General features: G+C 49.8%; 1 protein-coding gene and 1 pseudogene across 2 annotated transcripts; both read right to left on the bottom strand.

The window, feature by feature from the left end:
• Window positions 1–1,017: 1,017 nt before the first annotated feature.
• Window positions 1,018–17,542, bottom strand: ALAD (aminolevulinate dehydratase). Of its 2 annotated transcripts, none has more exons than XM_061163376.1 (12): window positions 17,399–17,542; window positions 12,200–12,377; window positions 11,086–11,136; window positions 10,542–10,638; window positions 9,978–10,113; window positions 9,794–9,877; window positions 9,603–9,691; window positions 9,340–9,395; window positions 9,165–9,252; window positions 8,997–9,083; window positions 8,438–8,567; window positions 1,018–7,801 (listed from the first exon to the last, which is right to left on the bottom strand). In XM_061163376.1, the coding sequence occupies exons 2-12, from the start codon at window positions 12,310–12,312 to the stop codon at window positions 7,743–7,745; spliced, it is 990 nt and encodes a 329-aa protein (XP_061019359.1). In that variant the 5' UTR covers window positions 12,313–12,377; window positions 17,399–17,542; the 3' UTR covers window positions 1,018–7,742. The 2 variants fall into 2 exon arrangements, with proteins under 2 accessions (XP_061019359.1, XP_061019360.1); XM_061163377.1 differs by lacking the exon at window positions 17,399–17,542 and adding an exon at window positions 14,128–14,283.
• Window positions 17,543–19,789: 2,247 nt separating this feature from the next.
• LOC133071076 (small ribosomal subunit protein eS21-like) lies at window positions 19,790–20,986 on the bottom strand (annotated as a pseudogene).
• Between the last annotated feature and the right edge of the window lie 71 nt (window positions 20,987–21,057).

The raw sequence follows: 21,057 nt of genomic DNA, 5'->3' as shown, positions 1-21,057 counted from the left end.
CTCTGCCCCGCCTCCTCCACTTCTCCCCGCCCCCTCCTGTCACCGCCCCGCCTCCTCCGCTTCTTCCGCCTCTCCGCCCCGCCCCTCCTCCTGTCTCTGCCCCGCCTCCTCCACTTCTCCCCATCCCCTCTACTTCTCCCTGCCCCTCCGCCTGTCCCCGCGCGCCCCTCCGCGCCCCTCCTCCCCTCCCCGACCACGCCGCTTCCCCTCTGCTTCTTCTCGGTTCCTTCCGGCCGCATCTTCACCTCACGGTATCCGGCGCTCTAGTCACCAGCCCTCTCCACCGGTCTCTGCCCCCCTCGTCTCTTCTGTGACCTTCTCTGCCCCTTCGTAAGACCCCACACCCTCTCGGTTCCTCGTCCCGCACCTCACCAATCAGCTTGATCGCTTTGGGCCCTCCCTGCGTGCCCCTGGCCTCCTCACCCTCGCCCAGTCGGCCTCGCAGCCCCTCTCATTTACCCCCGTGCTCTCTCCGCTCCCCTCTCCTTCCGCCCCCCACCCCCCCGCCAAGTTCCATCTCCGCCCGCCTTGGTTTCGGAGCCCCCCTCTCCCCAGGTGCCCAGGCTGATTGGGAGGAGGGGATTTCTGTCCAGGTCTGGCTTGGTGAGTGCTGGGTAAACTTGGGCAAGGTGCTGCCCCTCTCTGGTCTGAGTCCCCAGTCAGTACTCGTAGAGAATTGCTTTCTGTTGAACACGTGTCTTAACCCAAGACAATTTGCTGAGGGTAGAGTCCTCTGTAGAAACATGTTGATTTTCTTTTTTATGAAAAAAGAAGTCAAAATTTTAGGTATCTGTGCACTGCAGGGATGCCTGATAGAAATACAGAGACAGTTTTGGAGGAAAGAGAAAGCATAGCTTTATTTCTTTGCCAGGCAGAGGGCATGCAGCAGGCTAATGCCTCAGATAATGTTTCCCCTTATAGTCTAGGCTTTGCTCAGGGGTATGTGATACCGTTCAAGGCAGTGACAATCTTGCATTCTTTTTTTCTGCAAAGTTTTAAAATGGCCATAACATTGAGTTTGGTCGTCAACGAGTTTATTGGCTGGTAACCTTTTTGAAATAAAGAATGCCAGGGGAGTTACAAGGATGTGTAGGGGAAAAGAATGCCAGGTGCAGGATAGAATTCACAGAGAGTGATTAAGGAATTAAATTTGTGAAGGACAAGTCCAGTTGTGTGCACTAGAAACAGCTAGAGTAAAACTAGGGTCGCTGGACTCTTCCAGGCCTATTCTTGGGGGTTTTATAGCTGTTTACTCATTCTTCCATTTCCCTTGCTTGTTAGCAGTAAAAAACCCCACTTTTCCATTTCTGTTTAACAAATTCCTCTCTGTTAGTTCATTTCTTCCATTTTGGTGGGGGAAGGGAATCAGGCGTTGTTCTCATCTGGCTGAGGATAAAATTTCAGTGTCATTCACTTGACGAACATCAGCTGTTTGGCCCAAGAGCCCATCTGTCTCCTGCTTCAAAAGTAGTCATGCTCATCTCAAAAATCTAAAAATACAAAGCAACAGCCCAACCTCTCATTCACTAACTGCTTATTGAGGGCCCTAACTTTGTGCTGACCTTATCTGCTCATGTCTGACACCCTGTTCTTCACTGAGGATATATACAATGGGAAACAAGACAGGGTTTCTGCCTTCAAGGAACAGGGGCAGGCAGAAAAAAATCAAGTACATAAAGGAGATCTCACTGGTGGTAAGAGCTATGGAGACAGAAAACAGTGGTTTCCCGAACAGTGACAGGGGACTTCTTTGGATGAACCAGTTAGGGGGGGAACAAAGATCTGAAGGGCGGCCAATTGAAGATTAAGGATAAGTACAGCTGAGCAAGAGCAATGGCCTCTCCTTTGTCCAACCACTTCCCAGGGATTGCTGCAGTTTGGGTTTTTATGCTAATAGACCATTTTCTAGGAGCACACAAACATGCATGCAATTTTATTCCTTTCTTCCCTCCACTTCTTTTGTTTTTTGTTTCATTTTGTAAAAACAAAACATCCCTCTGTATTCCAAGGCTGCTCTGTTGATTTTATTCAGAACTGCCTCACCCTCACTGGTCTCAGGCCTGGGAGGAAGTACAAAGTTCAGAGTCACAGACCTTGGCCAGCAAGGGAGAGCCTGACTCAAGTTAAGTTTTTCAGCAGAGAAGGGAGCCTTGAGAGTCACAGGAAAGTCAATAAGTCCTGCTATTTTGAAATAAACTTTTCTTTTTTAAAAAATTAACCAGTTCAAAAATAGGTCCATGTCATAGGTAGTTTCCTCCCTAAGGCCGATGACAGGAATTCCTAGACGGTTTCATTCTTTCACCTCCCCTGTGTGGATTCTGGCCTAGTGATTGCTCCTGGAGACACCTGGCATGTCACAATACTGCCTTTTTTTAAAAAACAATTTATTTTTGGTCACACCATGGAGCAGCATATGGGATCTAGTTCCCCAACCAGGGATTGAACCCAAGCTCCCTGTAGTGGAAGCCTGGGATCTTACCACTGGACTGCCAGGAAGGACCCTCTACAGACATTCATTTTTTTGGCCTGCCAGGTCTTAGTTGTGGCACTCAAGATCTTTGCTGTGGCATGGGGGATCTTTAGTTGTGGCAGGTAGGATATAGTGCCCTGACCAGGGATCAAACTTGGACTCCCTGCATTGGGAGTGCAGAGTCTTAGCCAGTGGACCACCAGGGTAGTGCCCTCTATGAATATCCTTGAACATGTGTTTTGGTCACATGCATACATATTTCTGTTGGGTAAATCCCTAGATGTAGAATCACTAGGCCATAGGTATGTGTATGCCATTTCAGTAGATGGGGCCAGTTTTCTGAAATGATTGTACCAATCATGCCGGAGAGTTCCACTTGCTCCACATTCTCAAGAACTGGTAGTCTGTTTTTTTAAGTTTTTGGCATTTTGATGGATATATGGTGGTATCTCATTATGGTTTTGACTTCCTGTGTTAAGTAGTGAATATAATACTTTTTCATGTATATTGGCCAAGTTTTCACTTACATGAATAACACATGAATATATTCTTGTTAGACATAATACATGAAGACAAAAATGTACTTGAAGCTAAGATAATACATAAAGTCCTAAGCAATCCCTCCCCTAGTTCTGAGCACTGGGCTTGGAGTTAGGAGATCCGGACCCAGCCTTGGTCTAACACTGGCTTGTGTGAATTTGGACAAGTCCCCTCTCTGGCTCTCATCTATCGAATTAGAGTGTTTAACCAGATGGTCTCTAAGGACTTCTTTGATATTCTGGCCATTGTATCTGTCATTACAAAAACTCCATGTGGTGGGGATAGCCATTTGCCCCCATATCCATCTCTCCATCTTCCTTAGTAATTGAATCTCCCAAGTTTTAGCTGAGCACAGGGCTGCCCCCCTAAACTCTTCCAGCCTTCCAGAAGACTCTCTTCCAGCATGGTGTGACCAAAAAAAATTGTTTGAAAAAAAAAAAACAGCCTTAGCCATGGGACTAAGCTCAGACAAGGGCAAATGACATGTGTAACTTTTGGGTTGTGCCCTTGTGAGGTGTCATGCCCTCTGCTTGCTCGTCTCCTCTTTCTGCTGACTAAAAGAGGGCCTGATGGTTGGAACTAGATCCACCAACTGATCATGAGATGGAAGCCAAGATGTGTTGATGACAGAACAAGGCAGGAGCCATGACCCCCCACATCACATAGCTGACCATATAGCCCAGACGACTCAGAAACACATTTCCATCTTAAGCTATCATTACTTGGGCTTTTGTTATAATTACTGAACATGAATTCTGACCAACACAGAGTTAACTGGGGAATGACTTTAAATCTGATGTCAGAGCAGATTTTTCTGAGGCCGTGACATTTAAACCAAGATCTTAACAATGAAAAAGGAGACAGCCATTAAAGATTTTAGGTAAAAAGCATTCCAGGCAAAGGGGACAACCACAGGTGCAAAAGCTCTGAGATCCTACCAGCCTTCCATCTCCTCGCCACATCTCCCATGCCATTGTTCACAGGGACTAAACTGAGGCTGGTCGTGTGACCCGAGCAGGACCAATCAGAGACCTCCAGAGATCTGTTATGCGAATACTGGGATAGAAAGGATTAAGGACCATCTTCCCTGGTGGCTCAGATGGTAAAGAATCTGCCTGCCGCGCAGGAGACCCAGGTTCGATCCCTGGATCAGGAAGATCCCCTGGAGAAGGGCACGGCAATCCACTCCAGTATACTTGCCTGGAGACTTCCATGGACAGAGGAGCCAGGCAGGCTACAGTCCATGGGATGGCAGAGTCGGACATGACTGAGCGACTTACACACAGGGACCATGCAGCTATCAAGTGGCAAAATCCCATATTAGAATAAAGGCAAGCTGAGGCAAACACAGATGAGAGATAGGAAGGGATACAGGCTTCTGGGAGAGGCTGTATGTGTCACTTGCCACCAAGAGCACCCAGAACAAGACAGAATATGGGGTGCTGCAAGTGACAGGCCCTAATATATGGAACTCGCAGAGTCCATACGGGGCAAGGTCTGGACTCCCCCTTCCCTAGTTGGGAAATCGGTTGTAAAATATCTGGTTTAAATGCTTGCTGTTTTGGGGGCCCTCAGCCATATGTCCACTGAGGTAGTTTTAGGGATCTTAGTGAAATGAAAAGTGAGGACGAGGGAATGTGCCGGTTATTTGTGGTGGTCTGCGGGATGCCGCATTAAGGGACAAGCTACCATCCAAGCTGGCACGTCTTGAGAGGGAAATAAGAAAATCATATTGTGTTGAGAGAGGCCCTTAATGCTCACCAGATACCAGGAAGTCTGAGAATAATATGCCTCGCTGCTTGTGAAAGCTGAGTTCTCTGCCCAAGGATAAAATTACGGCACCTCAGGTGCTAAGCCCTGACTCCAGAGGGCGCCACTCACATAGACCACATGCCTGAAGGTAGCTCAGCCCCTGGATGTGCCCCATTACTAGAGCTACTAAGAGCATCAGTGTTAGAGCTATAATTTTGGTACTGTTTATTGGGAGGTGGTATGGCAGACTGGGTAAGGGTAGAGGCCTCGAACTGCGCTATGTGATTTCAAATCCCAGCTCTGCTGTTTTTGGTGACTGGGGTTCTAGACCCAGTTCTGCCACAAACTTGTTGAGCAGCCTTGAGAGAGTCATATAAACATAAACTAACAGACAGAGCTTCTTCACTGCAAACCCACGCTAAATTTAGGATTCCCTCTCTAAGCTTTCTCACCTCAGTCAATGGCCTGCCTATCAGCCACCCAGGAGCTCAAGCCAAGTTTGTCCTTGACATCTCACCTAAGTCCTAAATAGGTTCTCTTCTCCATCCCCACGGTCACCACTCAGCCTAGGCCACATTTCTTATTCGTGCTTTGCCACAGTGCTGTCAAAATGCTTCTATAAATTGAAATTCCAACTAAAAATCTTAACTTTGTACTGTATTTTCCAAGTCTCCTGTAAATGTGTTATCATATTTTAATAATTTAGAAAATAAAAAAGATTAAAAAAAAAAACATTAAAAACCTTTCCTGTGTTTCAGCCACCAGCCATCCAGCTCACTTTGGCCCCACGATCCCTTCTGTTGGGAATGATCATCCCTAAACATGTGCCAGCGTGGCTGCTTGCTTTCTAGGTATAGGTTTAAACATCAGGCCTCAGGGAAGTGTTTTCTGATCCTTCCTACCAGGTCATACCAGGTCATACCTGGTGGCCTTCCCAGCACCTGTCACTACATCAGTGCTAACAGGTCTGCCTATTGATTCTCCTTAGGGAGCCCCATCATCACTCTGCTCAATGTTAACTCCTGGGGGCTCGGGACACAGTTACTTGCTTCCTGAGAATGGTTCGTCTCCCATCTCCTTGTGCCTAGAACAGAGCTGGACCCCCTCTCAGCTTGGCAATGATGAGTGTGGGATGGCCTTGAAGAACGTTCCCTTCCACACTAATCAGAAATGAGCTTAGGGCCAGGGAGCACAGAAACGAAGGTGGTGCAAGGTTCTGGCGTGGTCCAAGCTCTGAGACCCATCAGTGGCTCATCTCTCGGGTTTTCGGTCTCAAGGTGATTCTTCACGTCCCAAAAGCTGAGTACAGAATGAGGTGGCCACAGCTCTGGGGAACAGCACCAGGAGTCAGAGGGGAGCTGCCTCTGACTCAAATATTTCTAAATTTTAAAATAGGTTGTACCGCTTTAACATCCAAAATAGTCTTGCTTTGGCTCTAGAGCTGGGATTCTCTGTCACTCTGCAGATAGGCAGGTGGACTTGAAAAATGGCCCCTCCTTAGCTGGGCCTGAACTCTGACTAGGGGGTGGGGAACATCACATCCCATCCCCTTAGAAGAACCAACAGAGACCTGTTTCTCAAGCCAGAAACCCATGAAGGCATCTCGTTCCCTGCCTCAATCCCCCAACAGGAAAACTTTGGCAAAGTCTGCTTATTCGGTCTTCAGAATGTATCCTGAACACATTCCGCTTCCTTTGCTCTCCACTGCCACCACCCTGGTCCAGGCCACTGGCGTGGTTCCCTGGGGTCTGCAGCAGCCTCCCAACCAGGCTGGTTCTGGCTCACCCCTCCATTTTTTTTTCATAGCAGCAGAATGGGGGAAACTGGAACACACATAACACCTGGTTAAGACCCTTCAGATGGCTTTGTATCAGATACAAGATAGAAACCAAGCTTCCTACGAAGTGTGGGCTCTACCTTTCCAACCTCCAGTGCTGTCATCCACCTTCTTCCTCATCTGGTTCCCACACTCCGCCGTCATTCTTGCGGCTTCTGACGTCCACTTCCCTCTCCTCTTGGTAAAGGCCTTTCTTTGCCCCTCAATCTCAGGAAGGGCTTCTCAAGCGAGGCCCATCATCTATTATTCTGTCTCAGACCCTTTCTTTCCCTGGAAGCACTATTACCATCTGTAACTGCCTTATTTGTCTGTTTTCTTGTTGGCATCTGTCACCCTGGTTCCCTTGTGTAGATTCCACGCAGAGACAAGCTGAAGTCTGTCCTGCTATAAATCCCCAGGACCCAGTATCATGTATGGGCACACAGCAGACCTTCTCAAGAAATATCTCTGCAATAAAGAGCCTTTTCAGTGGTGCCATCTCCAACAGTCAGGAATTCTTTCTTTGCTTATGAATTTTGATCCTTCAGCAGCATTCCTGCTTGTTAATGAATTCATTCTTTTCTGCTTGTTAATGAGTAATTCTTCTCCGGGTTTATGGCTCAGAGAACAACAGGAGACCTCAGGCAGCCTGGCAACCAATGGCTTGTGTGGGGATCGCTTTCCAGTGGAATTGCAGCAAATGTCAACTCTAAACCCAGGGTGTCAATATAGGCCTGTGTGCCCAGCTCTGCTGCCAGAAGCCTCAAGCTTTCCAGAGCTGCTTAGGGTCCAAAAATCAACTGCCCTCTCTCCCTTAATGTTCCAAGCCCTTCTCCCAGGACCCACTGAGCTGATGCCATGAGTCCTGGTGGCTTTCCAGCTGAAGCGACCCTAGAGGAAGGACCGGGGTTGGCAGAGGTGAGCTTCAGGACTGACCCAGAGGAGGGGCTGGGAAGCCTGGGAGAGCCAGTGAGGATGTGGCTGCGAGTGGGGAGATTTGGCAGGCTGGCAGAAACCACCCAGGGCTTCCAAGCGCCCGCCAGCACATAAGCAGGAAGAGGGCAGGAGTGCACAGTTCTAAGAGCATCGTTTACTTTGGTTTTCACTTCTCCAAGGCTCAGGAATAGAAAGGTTCTAGTTCTCGGATCTGGTACACTTTCTTCATCACTCCTTCAGCCACTGCAGTAGCTGAGGCGTGTAGTAGGTGATGATGACATCGGCACCTGTGTGGGGAAAGAAGCGGCATCAGCTTGGGAAATACCTCCTGGGAGGTGAGGGCTGGGGTGGGAAGAAGGCTATTATGAAAGAGGCACAGCCCCAGGGCGTCACCACCTGAGACTGAGTCCAGTTCCGGTCAGTCCTGGCTCTATACCCCGTGTGACCTTGGGGAAAGCATTTTCTGTTTCTGGGTCTCAGTGTGCCAATGTATAAAATTGCACATTTTTGGGGGACACAGGTAAGCTGTGAGCTCCCCTGCCACGCCGTGAGCCTAACCAACAAAACCAGCTCTCATTTCTGAAATGACTTGCATATGCCAATTACACACAGCATCTCATTTAATCCCCTTGATGACCACGCATCATCTGTCTCAACCCCAGTTTACAGACGAGGACACTGAAGTTAGAGAAGTGACTTGCCCAAGGTCTCACAATCAAAAAGTAACTGAGGGCTCTGCATGCTTCATTTGCTCACCTTCTGCCCCGCAGTTTCACATCCCTTCCCCAGCCTGTCTGTTTAGATCACTGATATTTCCAGACAGGTGACTCCAGGCTGTCCCCTAACTTTATTTCCCTATTTGGGCAAGGTGCCTATCAGTTCCCTGTGGCCCAGGTCAAAACCCCCGACTCCTGCTTACTCACCTGCTCTGCGGAAGGCAGTCATGACCTCTAGGACAGCAGCCTTGAGATCAAATGCCCCGGCCTGGGCCCCGTGCCACAGCATGGCGAACTCTCCAGAAACGTGGTACACGGCCAGGGGGAGCTCAGGGTGCTGTGGGGAAGCAGTGGGGGACAGGCGGGTTGAGGTGGCGGGGGGTGGTTGTGCCCCTGGGTGTCCCTTCCTCCCTGCCGCAAGCCCTGAGTCATTGCTGCTGGCGGGCTGGCCCACTCTTGAGTTGTTCAAAGGCGCTTGCAAGCCCTGGCACAGAGGCCCACAGTGTTTCCCTGGCAGGGATGGGATACGGGAGGTGGGGGAGCATTCCAGTTCCTGGGCAGATTGTTTCCAACTCTGAGATTCCCTCGATCAAAGGTCCCGGAATCTGTGGACACACTCTCATCTCCCCAGCCCCTGCTTTGGCCCTTGTTCTTTATACCCTGTTGCCCAGAAAGAGAAAATGCCTTCCCCAAGGTCACACGGTATACAGAGCCAGGACTGACCTGAACTGGACTCAGTCTTGGGTGGCGACACCCTTGTTCTTACCTTGTTCTTCACCTCCCGTACGATGTCCAGGTAGGGCGTTCCTGGCTTCACCATGAGCAAGTCTGCTCCCTCCCGAACATCCCGGTCCTAAGAGATGAGGCATGGCGTGGGCAGTGCCTAGGAGGCGAGGCGACTGGGGTGGGGGGAGGCTGGGTGGGGCTCACTCACCACTGCACGGAGGGCCAGGCCTCGTGCCCCGGGTGGCAGCTGGTAGCAGCGGCGATCTCCGAAGGCCGGGCTCGACTGAGCCGCGTCCCTGGGAAGCAGAGACACCAGGGTGGGCTCCAGCTTTGGGCTAGCAGGTCAGGGATTCAACAGCAGACCCTGATCCATCCCTACTCACCGGAAAGGTCCATAGAAACAAGAAGCGAATTTGGCACTATAGCTCATCACTGATACCTGCAGGGAGATAACAGGGGTCTCGGCTCAGCCAGCCCTTTCCACGTGTCCCAGGGCGAAGTGACAAGGAGAGGAAGGACCCAGGTCTGAAGATAAGCCTGTGTCCTAGGCCCACTGGAGCTCCGGGCCTTGCTTCGTCCATGTGAGGAGCAGACGCAGGGGCAGGTCTGGCCCAGGCTCTCTCACCTCCCCACACCCCTCCCCTACCCTGTTGCCGAATCCATGCGCCATCAGCGCTTCCTTGATGGCCTCCACGCGTCCGTCCATCATGTCTGACGGGGCCACCACCTGACATCCTGAAGGGCAGAGGGTTGCCTTTAGAACTCTGGGATCCTCCTCTGTCCACCCTGCCGCCTCCCTGACCTAAGGGTGTTCATCCCCGCTGGGGGCTCACTCACCTGCCTTGGCATAGGCCAGAGCCACCTCTGCCAGCCGCTGGCGGCTCTCCTCGGCTTGGAATGACCCGTTCTCACTCAGAAGCCCTGCAGGACAGACAGATGGATTTGGGGGAACAGCTCGGGCGTTAGCACATCCCCAGCGCAGTGGGAGTACGGGTGGCAACAGTGGGAGGTGGGAGCTCACCGCAGTGACCGTGGGAGGTGTAGGGGCACAGGCACACGTCGCAGGCCACGAGGAGGCTGGGGAAATTCTTGCGCAACAGACGGATGGCCTCGATAGCCGGGGAGTCCTCGGAGTCGGCTGCGGAGCCCCGCTCATCCTAGCGGCAGGGGAAGGACAACGCAGTGTGTCTATTACACGAAGCCTTAGGGATGCACGGTGGCCCGCTATCAGAGCAGGCCAGCCCACTCCTTCATCACCACCACCGCCCCTGGACCAGGAAGCCTGGGGAGGACTGTTCCCACTTTGTACACGGGACCCGACTTGCCCATTCAGAGTTGCAGCCCTGCTTCGCTTCCTGATGCCACACGGCTGCTGTTTCCAGGGCAGGGGCTGTGCTCCTTCACCAGTGGCCCCAGGCCACCCATCAGACAGATGAACGCACCCATCAGATAGATGGGCAAGCTGAGGCCCCATGTAGCAGAGCCCTGGGCCAGCACGAGGCTGGAGCGAGGGTGTGGTCATTGTGGAACCTCAGCTTATCCCTCCCCCCCACCCTTTCCTCTGACTCCTCCTCCGACTCATCACCTTGGGAACTCTGCTGGGGACACCGAAGATCAGGACGCAGCGGAGGCCCTCCTCCACCAGGGGTTTCAGCATCTCTTCCAGGCGGTTCACACCGTACCTGTGTGCCAGGGCTGAAGTGAGGCAGGGCCCAGGCAAGGGTCCCCCGACCCTTCTGGTCTGCGCCTCTGCTAAGAGTCAAGTTGCAGATGGCATCAGAAGGGCTCAAGTTTCACAGTACAGGGTGGGGCAGGAACGCACCCATCAGACAGACGGGCAAACCGAGGCCCCATGTGGCAGAGCTGTGGGATTCAGCTTGGAAAACCCCTTCAAGGTTCTGTTACTGAGCTCTCATCTGAACTTCAACTCTTCTCTGCTGTGATGCCTTTGGTGATAGGCACCAGGCTGCCTCCTCTGTTGTGGAACTCAGCCCCTGAGAAAACCCTTCTGATTGGAATTCAGCCTCTCCAGATCGTCTCTCTCCTGGGTCTGCATCAGCTTCCTGGCACCTCCACCTGTGAAATCGCTCCCTCCATCATAACCCTGCCCTCCCCACCCCAACTCCTACCTGGCCACTCCTGGAAGGCTGGCGATGGGCTGTTTGTCATCAGGAACATCCCTGCAAGAGCCGGGGATGGGCTATGGATTGGTAGCTGTGGGAAGGGCCAGCGGTGAGGGGGTGACTGGGAGGGATGGTTGGGAAGCTGGGAAGGGATGTGGAGGCAGAGGTGGTGGGAGGAGGATGGGATCCAGTGTCTGGTTTCCCTGCCTGGCCAAGCCCAGGGTCTGAAATAATAATAGGAACAACAAGAATAACAGTGACAACAAGCAACTGTGCTCAAAGAACAGTACTCACAGGAAGGAGTCAAGTGGGTAAGAACTTGGACTCTAAGGTCAGAAGGGCCTTGGTTGCTAGCCCAGTCACTTACTGCCTGGGTGACCCTGACCACATGATATTCTCTTTGATCTGTATCCTGGGTCGATTCATTCACTCATTCAACAAGTATATATATGTATATTGGGGATGCACTGCGCAGCTTATGGGCTCTTAGTTCTCCGAGCGGGTAATGAACCTGGGCCCTCGGCAGCGAAAGCATGGAGTCCTAACTGTTGGACCTCCAGGGAATTCCCTATTCAACAAATATTTATTAAGTACTTATTATGTGTCAAGTACTGTTCTTGGGGCTGGTGATCCGACAGTGAACAAAACAGACAAAAATCCTTGCCCTTGTGGAGATGACATTCTAAGGGATCATATCCGTATTTTTCGCATCTGAATACTGTCAGGATAGAATGAGATAATATATATAGGTGCTTAGCATAGTAGTACCCAAGGTACACTAAGCCCTCAATAAGAGTCAGGTGCTATCATGAATGATCATGACTGCCACTTTTTACATGTACAACCTACAGAAGATCTCAACTTCTGTTTTATGGCACAAACTCAGGATGACAGGCAAGGGTTATTTTTATCTTCCAACAAGGAGGACTGTATTCTTTTCAAGGTTTGTTTTTTTTTCAAAGATGGTTGTCCTAAACCCATAGGTCACTTCCAATACCTTGAGCTCCCAGATGACAGTTCACTTTACCCCTTACAACACAGACACCTGCTCTGTTCACACATACACACACCCCCAACCCACCCCCTGTAGATCAGAGACCTGGCTCATTGGGGGACTCACGTGACAAAGATGGGGTAGATGAGGTTGGAGGCGCTGAGGCTGGTGGCGGCTGTCTGCCAGTTCCGGAGCAGGGGGTGGAAGTAGCCGCTGTGCAGAACTGACTGAGGATGCATGGTGGGCACAGGACAGTCAGCTGGCTGGAATGGAGGTCTCCCGGGGGTCTGCTGTGTGCTCAGCTCTGGGGGCAACGGGAGGCATGTGAGGCATGGTCCTTGGTACCCGGAGGTGGTCACATTCCCCCAGGCTCTAACCCAGTGCTACTGGGGTTCATCAGTCCCTGCCAGCCTGCATCAAGGTGAGTAGACACATGATAGTAGGCCTTCAGAAACTTCCAGAGCAAGCTGAATCTAATAATATAAAATCTGGATTTGTATTTTATACGGTCACTCTTTAAAAAAAAAACACGTCTCTAATAATTTATTTTCATTGTACTTTATCAAAGAATCAGTTTGGGATGGACTGGACATGAGTGACTATGAGAATCCTTGATCCAGCTACCACTTCAGCTCTGCCTATTCCATGAATGACATCCATGGGCGTGGCAGGAATTTTAGAAAAGTACAGATAAGCAGAAAGAGAAAAATTCTGCCTCTAGGAAAAAGCACTGCTAACCCCTTGACCCATGGACTTCTTAACAGGTAGGACTGAGGTGAACAGGATTAAATGGCACAGTGTCTGACAGAGAGACAGACATCCCTAGGAGTGGCCACAAGTGTCTTTTCCAGCCAGACAGCCTCATGTTGCTCCCCAAGCATCTGCCACACTTGGCCACCTCCTGGCTCACCCTCTTTCCCTAGGAGGCTGTGCTCCTCTTTCCACAGCTCTCCCACCCCCAAATCCGACCGGGCTCTCCACAAGGCAGCCCCTTCTTCCCTGTCCCCCTGCACCATCTCCTCTGGCCCAGATCAGTCTCTCTTATGTAATAGTTCTCTGTGGACCTGTCTTATCTCCTCCCGGTAGGCAGAGCTTCTGCAGGGCAGGGTCCACACTTAGTTCATTTCTGCCTCCCCCACAGCACTCTGCCACACAGTAAATATTTAATCACATGGAGTACAAAGACAACACGCCCTCAATGCCAAATAAGAGGTGTAAGAAGAAAGCTGCTGCATTGAGATGTGTTTCTTGAGCACCTACTATGTGCCAGGCCATGGTGGGCACTCGCACACCACGTGGCTTCTCATCTAGCTGGCACTGCTGTCGTGGGAAGCTGGGCTGACTGAGTGCATCTCGGAGAGGCCGAGCCCACTATGAACGAGCCAGGACTTTTCCAGTGTGAGTCAGGAGGTCAGAAGCTTGTTGGAAGAAGACAGGACTCGAAGTTGGTTTTGCAGGGTGAGTGGGTTCAGCTTGGTAGGGGGAAATGGGAGAACGTTCCCTCCGAAAGGGAAGGAAGGGGCCAGGCTGGGGCAGGAGGACGGGGTGTGGATGGCTGGGAGGGCTGAAAAGGCAACTGAGGATGTGTGTTTGGAGGAGAGGAGCCGGGGGGTGGGTGGGGGGTAGCCAGGATGAGGTCAGGGAAGATTTCTGAGCTGGGGGGGAGGGGCTTGGTCAGAGACTGCCTTTAGGAAGATCATTCTTGCAGCATTAGTGGAGCCCAGCCAGCTAGGAGTAGAGGAGGACAGAGGCTGTGGGGCTAAAGGGGCAGGAAGGAGGGGCGATCCTAAGGCGGCCAAGAGGCAGTCTCTTGGGGCGGATGCTCTAGCTTGCTTGACCTGCAGGACAGCGGAGCCAGTGACAGGCAGGAAGAGGGCGGTGGGAAGCTGAGCTCGGAAAGAGAGGAGGTGGAGAGCTCCGTTTTAGACACTTCCTTTTGGAAGTGCCTAACAGCCAGCTTGGGGAGGGGGGGTGGTGGGTGGGGATGACAAAGAGCCACCAATCTCTCCTTGTTTGAATGGGACCTAGAGGCCCAGGGAGGGGCAGGGACTTACCCAAAGCTGCTCAGTCTCCAGGCCTGTTGTGGGAGGGGGGTCCCGCAGTACAATAATGATGCCTTCCCCTCCCTCTGTCCCCTGGCTTCCTCCCAGCTAGCTCAGGGGCTGGCTTTGTCTGATCCTCCTCCTTGGCGGGGCTGGGGTTATCAGGAACCACACAGGTTCCACTTTGCCGCCACACCCCCGGGGCCAGCCACATCATCTGACCCAGGGCAAGCCAGGCCTCCCCAAAGATGGCCCAACCCCCATATGGCCAATCATTCAGAAGATACAAAGTCCTGAGCACCGATTCTGTGCAAGATTTGCTCTCAGGTCTGCCAAGGATTAGCCCAGCTCAGAGAGGTTAAGTCTCTTGCTCAAGACCACACAGCTAGTTAGTGACTGAGCCAGAATGTGAGTTTGTTGCAGACAATGACTACAGGGTTTTGCCTACTATACCCCATACTACTGATAAACACTTGATTCAGCATAAGTCTCTCTGCCTATGCTATCTCTGCCTTGAGGCTGGAGAGGTGCAGGATATCAGAGGAAAAAATACTCAGGGTGTGTCATGTGCTGGGCACTGCACTAGGTACTTTATACACATATTATCTCATGTAATTGCAGAGAATTGTCCTAATTTTTAGTGCTAAGAAGACGGAGACTCAGAGAGGTGAAGTGACTTGCTCAACGTCATTCACATTCTGAAGCTAGGTTCTAACTTACTTTGCAGAGAAACAACCTTTATGGCAGCTGGCCCCGGGCTTCTGGAATTCAAGACTGCATTCCACTGGCCTCAACTCTACATCTACTTTAGAAGGCTGCTGAAGCAACAAATGGCTTCAGAAGCAACAGGGCAGGGCTGCTTAGGGCTGTGCAGTCCTAATTTACCCAGAGGAGACTGGGGGTTTCAGGGGTGGGGGGCAAGGGAGGAGGGTGAGGGTGGTAAGGGGCAGGCCTTACTAACACAGTTCCACTTTTATCTGCCTTTTTTTTTTTTTTTTTTTAGGTTTCAGAGAAAGATTTGAGAAATGGGTATTAGTGCTGAAAACATTAAACGAGTTGCAATCACCAATCCTGTTTAATCTCTCACATTCTGCTGTAGAAGCAGGGTGCAGAAAACGACAGGAGTTGTTTGACACCCATGGCAAGTCATGTACAGCTCTGAGCTTGACCTGGCTTCCACTCAAGTGACCTGTTACCTGTCCCCCCCACAAGCTTAATAAACAAACATTTGTGCAGCAGAACAACACCCCCTGAATATCAGAGCCAAATCCAGGTGGAAGTTTTGCTTTCTCAAAAGATCCTCAAAGACTGGAAGATTTGTCACAAACTTGGGAGAGGCCCTTCTCCTAAATTAAGGGCGCCTGTAAACCACAGCTCAAATCCTGTGACACCACACCAAAGACAAGGGCAAGTCACCATGGGATTCAGAACACACTAGCTTAACTGGCAGGCTGTAGTAGGCGGTGCAGAAAGAACAACGTTTCAGGGTCACACAGTCCCAGGTCATGTCTGTGTGTGACTCTGGGCAAGGTTGCAGAATTTTCATTTCACAATCTATGAAATGGGAACGATACTATCTAACTTACAAAGCTGCAGAGACGATCAGAGATAGTGAAGAGGTACATGCCTGGCACAAGGAGCCACATGGTAAACATGTAGCTGCTGCTACTTTTACTATCATCAGGAGCAGAAGTGAGCTGACTAGACCTCCAGGAGGGTCCTCACAGCTGTGCCCTCTGCACCCAGAAGGGAGAACATTCCCTCAAATCTGGATGGACCACAGTATCTTCCAGGGTATCTGAAGTGGGGGTTCCTGCCTTCCAGCAGTTTAGATGGTAGAGGAGAAACCATCACCATACTGATGCTTCAGTAGAGGGGTGGACTATAGGCTATGGGAGGGACCTGTCTCTCTGGGAATCAAGGATGGATGGCTTCATGGAAGAGGGGACACTGAGGCATAAGTAAATTTCAGACTGATTGTGAAAATATCTCCTTCTCTGGAAGGTAACCTCCCCAACCCGAGAGTAACCTAAGTTGGGCCCTAGAGAACCACCACCAGGAGGAGCTGAGAAGAGCTCTGGGTCTGACGCGCCCATGCTGTGTTGCTCTGAGGATTCCAGAGGCTATGGTCTCGGCACAAAGGGTTGCAAGCTGCTGCCAGGGAAGGCTGGCTCTGCCACTAGCAGGGGAGGAGACAGTCAGGAAAGCCAGCTAGGTAAAAGGTGCTCAGGGCTGAGAAATCCAAAGCCTCAGAAGGACCCAATAGGTAGGCAGTTCTGAAAAGGATCCGACTGTCTGCCTGTTTATTCAACCTGCATTTCCTGAATATCTATTCCGGCCTGCCCCAGGACTTGGAATGGGGACTAAACAGAAGGAGACCCAGGCCTTGTCTTGACTTTGAAGAGCCCAGTTTCATCTGGGCTTAGCTATTTGGAACTAAAAGGAGAATCTGCCAGTTCCAAACTCCTAGAACATATTGGTTAAGGGAGTTCCTTAAAGCGTGCTGATTACATCATTGAAATGATGGTAATCTGGGCTGACACTGGTCCAAGATTGTACAGAGGGTCAACGGGGCTAGAAGCCAGGTCTCCAGCAAAGAATTCTTCAGTGTCCACCATTACCCCTGGATATTTTAAGTACAGATTTCAAAGCTGCCTATCAGCAGAGGTGGGCTCCTGGAGAGCTCTGCGAGAAGGGAATAGAGGAGGGAAGAGGCAGAACAGTGACTCTGAACCTGGCTACAGCTGGGAGCACGACGGTTAAGCATGTGGGTTTTGGAATCTGTGGATGTGGGTTCAAATTCTGATTCTGTCACTTTTCAGCTGTAAGACCTCAGTTTCCTCATCTGGTAAATAAGGACTTGAACTGACCGCAATGGGCTGTTATGTGACGGAATGGGCCAATGCAGATAACGTTCAAGCAATCCTAGCACTGAGCGGCTGTTATTGTTTGCACCGCCATCCCACGTCCTGCGAGGCACCCCGGGCTCTGAACCGAAGGAGACAGCCCCAGTGGTCTCCAACTGAAAGGACCCCAGAGGAGACTCGGAGCCCAGACCCGGGTCTCTACGGGCAAGGGCCACGCAGAGACCGCCTCCAAACCCCGCTGCAGCTGAACAGTCTACCTTTAAGAGCTCCAAATGGGGGTCGCACGGTGACTCCGTCCCCGGCTGCACAGCCGGCGCTTGGGGCGTACAACACAACCTGGGTCTGGGGACACAAGACTTTGGTGCCACAGCCCCTCCTCCAAGTCCGCCATTTCCCCGAGGCCGGACCCTACTCACCTGCCTCCCTAAGGGGTCCGAGACACCGCTCCCGCCACCGCTGTCGCGCGCTTTAGTCTCCCGGAGCCCACGTGGGGGCGGGGCGGCTCTTTCGAAAGCAGCACTCCCCCCACCCACGCAGCCTGCCCCCGACGGCGCGCAGGCCACGCCCCCTACGGGCATTTTGCCTGAGGGCTGGTCCGCTCCCGCCGCGGCCCCTCCCACGCGTCAGCAGGTCTGGCCAATCGAGTGCGCCGAAGGGCGGGCGGGCCCGCCCCTCCCTTAGCTGAGATTTGCGCATGCGCAGGGAAAGGCCCTAGGGAGCCCACTTGCGGGTCAGGGGAGGTGCTGTTATGTGCTGCGTGTGAACCGGCTTCGAAGATGGTTTTGTTTAAAGCCCCTCTCTTCCCAGCCTAGCGCATACTTGGCGCTGGTTGCTTGTTGAAAGAATAATTAGATGTCTAGGACTTTAAAACAACACCATCGTGCCTAGCACAATAAGTCCACTTTTGCGGACTGAGCATTTCAAAGTTGTTGAGTTCAGCAGCAGGCTGCCCTCCAAGTTTTCAGAGAAAAGTTATTCCAGCGTAATTTTTCAGGGCTTACTCTGTGCCATCGTTTGGGAGATGTGATGTGAAAGACATGGCACTTTGGAAAGGCTTCAAGTCTGATAGGAGTATCAGACCTGTCTATCTATCACGGGTACAAGGAGAGATTTGACCAAAAGTCTGAGGGTGAGTGGGCAAAGTGCAGCAGAGTATATTCAAGGGCAGGAGGGATCTGGTGAGTCTTATGGGGCTTGGGTGAACTGGTAACATCAGATGAGTGAAATAAGGGTCGGGAACAATACCGTAGCAAAGAATTCCTTTGTAAAAGTGAGACAGGGATTATTGAACAGTTGATTTTGAACTGTGAAGGATGCCAGTGGGTTGTATTACACTTATTCTCAGGTTTTATTTATCAAAATCTGTACTCCAAACCTGTTTTATACTTCTTTATATTCCAAGTCTAAGAGACAGAGAGGCTTAAAGCTGGGAAAATATGATACTGCTTAGTTCCTAGCTACTAGAGTTCTGATCTGTGTTCAAATAAGGAAGGTGGTGGAAAGAAAGTAATGTTTTTTGTGCATTAGAGAGTCCAGGGACAGAACCATACCTTTTACATCCACTTATCTACATTTGATGACAACTATGTTACTACCTTCATTTTATAGATTGGGAAAACAATTGCCAAGAGATTAATTTGCCCCATGTCACTACTAGGATTTCTCCTCAATACATGTTTACCATACTTCTTCAACTCATAGAGGTGTGTTCAATCACTCAGTTGTGTCTGATCCTTTGCAGCCCTGTAGACTATAGCCTGCCAGTCTCCTCTGTCCATGGAATTTTCCAGTCAAGAGTACTGGAGTTGGTTGCCATTTCCTACTCTATGGGATCTTCCGATCCAGGGATCAAACCCGAGTCTCTTGCATTGGCAGGAAGATTCTGTACCACTGGCACCACCTGGGAAGCCCCCCTTATAGAGGTAATCACAGGGTGGAAATTTTAATCTATTTTGCCCATGTCTTTTTGGCCATGCCATGCCATATTTGGGATCTCAGTGCTGTTTGGTATAATCGATTTTTTTCCATGTCTTATGCGGGATCTTATTTCCCCCACCAGAGATGAAACCCGTGCCCCCTGATTTGGGAGCTGTCTTAACCACTGGTCCACCAGGGAAGCCCCTCTCTCTCTTATTCTTGGCTGACAGACCTGTTTCCACTTCCTGCAGCCTTTAAAATATAATTCTACCTTAATCTGTTACTCTTAACCATCAAAAGTACTGTGAATGCAACAATATAAATCTTAAATATAGTGTTGAACAAAAGGAGTCAGACACAAGAGAACATATTGCATGATTTCATTTATATGAAGTAGAAACCCAGGCAAAATGAATCTGTGCTGGGAGTCAGGATCGCGACTACTACTGGGTAGGATAGGGATTAATCAGAAGGGAAATCAGACTTTTTTATGGTGCTGGTCATGTTGCTTATTGATCTCAGTGTTTCATGAATGTGTTGTTTGTGAAAATGTACAAAACTCTACTCTTATTTGAACTTTTAGCATGTATACCATACTTACTAAATAAAAATAAAAACAAACAAAACCAAGCCCCCACTAAATTATTTTGAGTGCCTCACAGGTAGGTACACATGAAATTTATGTTAGGAATCATTACCTAAATTAAAAAAAATTAAATTATATAATTAGAAATGAATATATTAACATAGAATGAGCAAACTGAAACTTGAAATTTATTTCAAATTCTTCTGCTCCAAAAACAAATACTTGACAACAGTGCCTCTGATGTTTATCAGAAGCCACAGGGATTAGTCTTTAATTTCATCACAGAGTACAAATGTTATATTGTGTATGTACCCAGATTTTACATTTTTCTTAGTCTACTAGTATGAAAGAAAACTAATTATCTTAGACAAGATTATCAGTTTCATCGATTCTTTTTTTTTTAGGTTTTCACTATTTATTTATAACAGATATTCCATGTCCCGGATCATCTCTATAGTCAGAGGTTCTTTGAGATGATGTCGTCAGCTTTGGCCAGCTGGAGAATGGAGTCATCTGACTTGCCCATCCTGCAAATGGCCCCGCAGATAGCAGAGGTTTTAAACTGGCCGTTGAACCTGCCTGTCACCTTGTCAACCTCAGCCACGTTCATCTGGATGGATGCATGGTCCTTGGTGCCAATGATATGGTTCCACAGCACATACAGATCCACGAACTTTCAGGCGTCGTTCTGCATGCTGAGCGAGCGTCTCGGGCCCTGCGCTGTCCCCCTTGCCCGGACACCAGCCTACCTAGTTTCACTGATTCTTTCACAGAATCTCAGAGCTTCTTACAAAAATGATTTCTTTCCAATTCGGAGTCTGTTCTGTTAATTCAAAGGGAAATGAACATGTGTACAGAAGAGAAAAAGATAAAAACAAGGCCTTATTGTGTATATGCCATTGTGTTAAGAATCTTCTATTATGTGTTAAAATTTTCGAGATACGTATTATACTGCCAATTTAGAGATGAAAAAACTGTAGTGTATTTAAAAAAAAAACAAAAACTTGTACAGTAACGAACTATGAAGGACTCCGTATGCTGTTTTAGCAGGGACGTAATACTGTCACATCATAGCTATTAGAGATATATCATCAATATAAATTGCAAGGGAGAAATAAGAAACAAATATATATTGAATAACTTTGTCTTTCATACAAATATAAATGTAAAAGCAGGAAAAAAAAAGGGATGTTTCTGCTGTGGAGAAGGAAAAGCCACTGTGTTTGTGTTTGCATGAAAAATGCTCTGAAACGGCTAACAGATCAGAGGTGATACGGTGTTACAGCTGCAATCATGGAGGTAACAGCCGTGTTCCTTCATAGGGTTTAAGAGTTAATACTTGATAGCAGTTTGAACACTGCCAGACACATAGCAGGGATTCAATAAATGTTCGCATCTAGTATGTAGAGGGTGCCCAGCAGAGCCTTGGAAAGCTCTCACTGTGGTTGAAGAGCAGCACCCTTACCTGTTAACAACCAACATCTGCTGGTGGTCCGAGGTGATGCAAGAGCCCGTGTTTACAAGGATCTGGTCCAGCTCACACCACAAGAACTGTACAGAACACGACCCGTG

The sequence above is a fragment of the Dama dama genome, chromosome 16 (assembly GCF_033118175.1).
Source record: "Dama dama isolate Ldn47 chromosome 16, ASM3311817v1, whole genome shotgun sequence".
Lineage (NCBI taxonomy): Eukaryota > Metazoa > Chordata > Mammalia > Artiodactyla > Cervidae > Dama > Dama dama.
The sequence above is the reverse complement of the archived record's forward strand: the minus strand, read 5'-3'. Positions and strand labels throughout refer to the sequence as shown.

Excerpts from the sequence above, each read along its gene's own strand:
- ALAD (XM_061163376.1), bottom strand. The coding sequence starts at position 12,312 with ATGCATCCTCAGTCAGTTCTGCACAGCGGCTACTTCCACCCCCTGCTC. Across the intron at positions 9,878-9,977 it reads CACCTCCCACGGTCACTGCG|GGCTTCTGAGTGAGAACGGG; the intron begins GTGAGCTCCCAC and ends TCTGTCCTGCAG. Across the intron at positions 9,253-9,339 it reads TGTTTCTATGGACCTTTCCG|GGACGCGGCTCAGTCGAGCC; the intron begins GTGAGTAGGGAT and ends TCTGCTTCCCAG.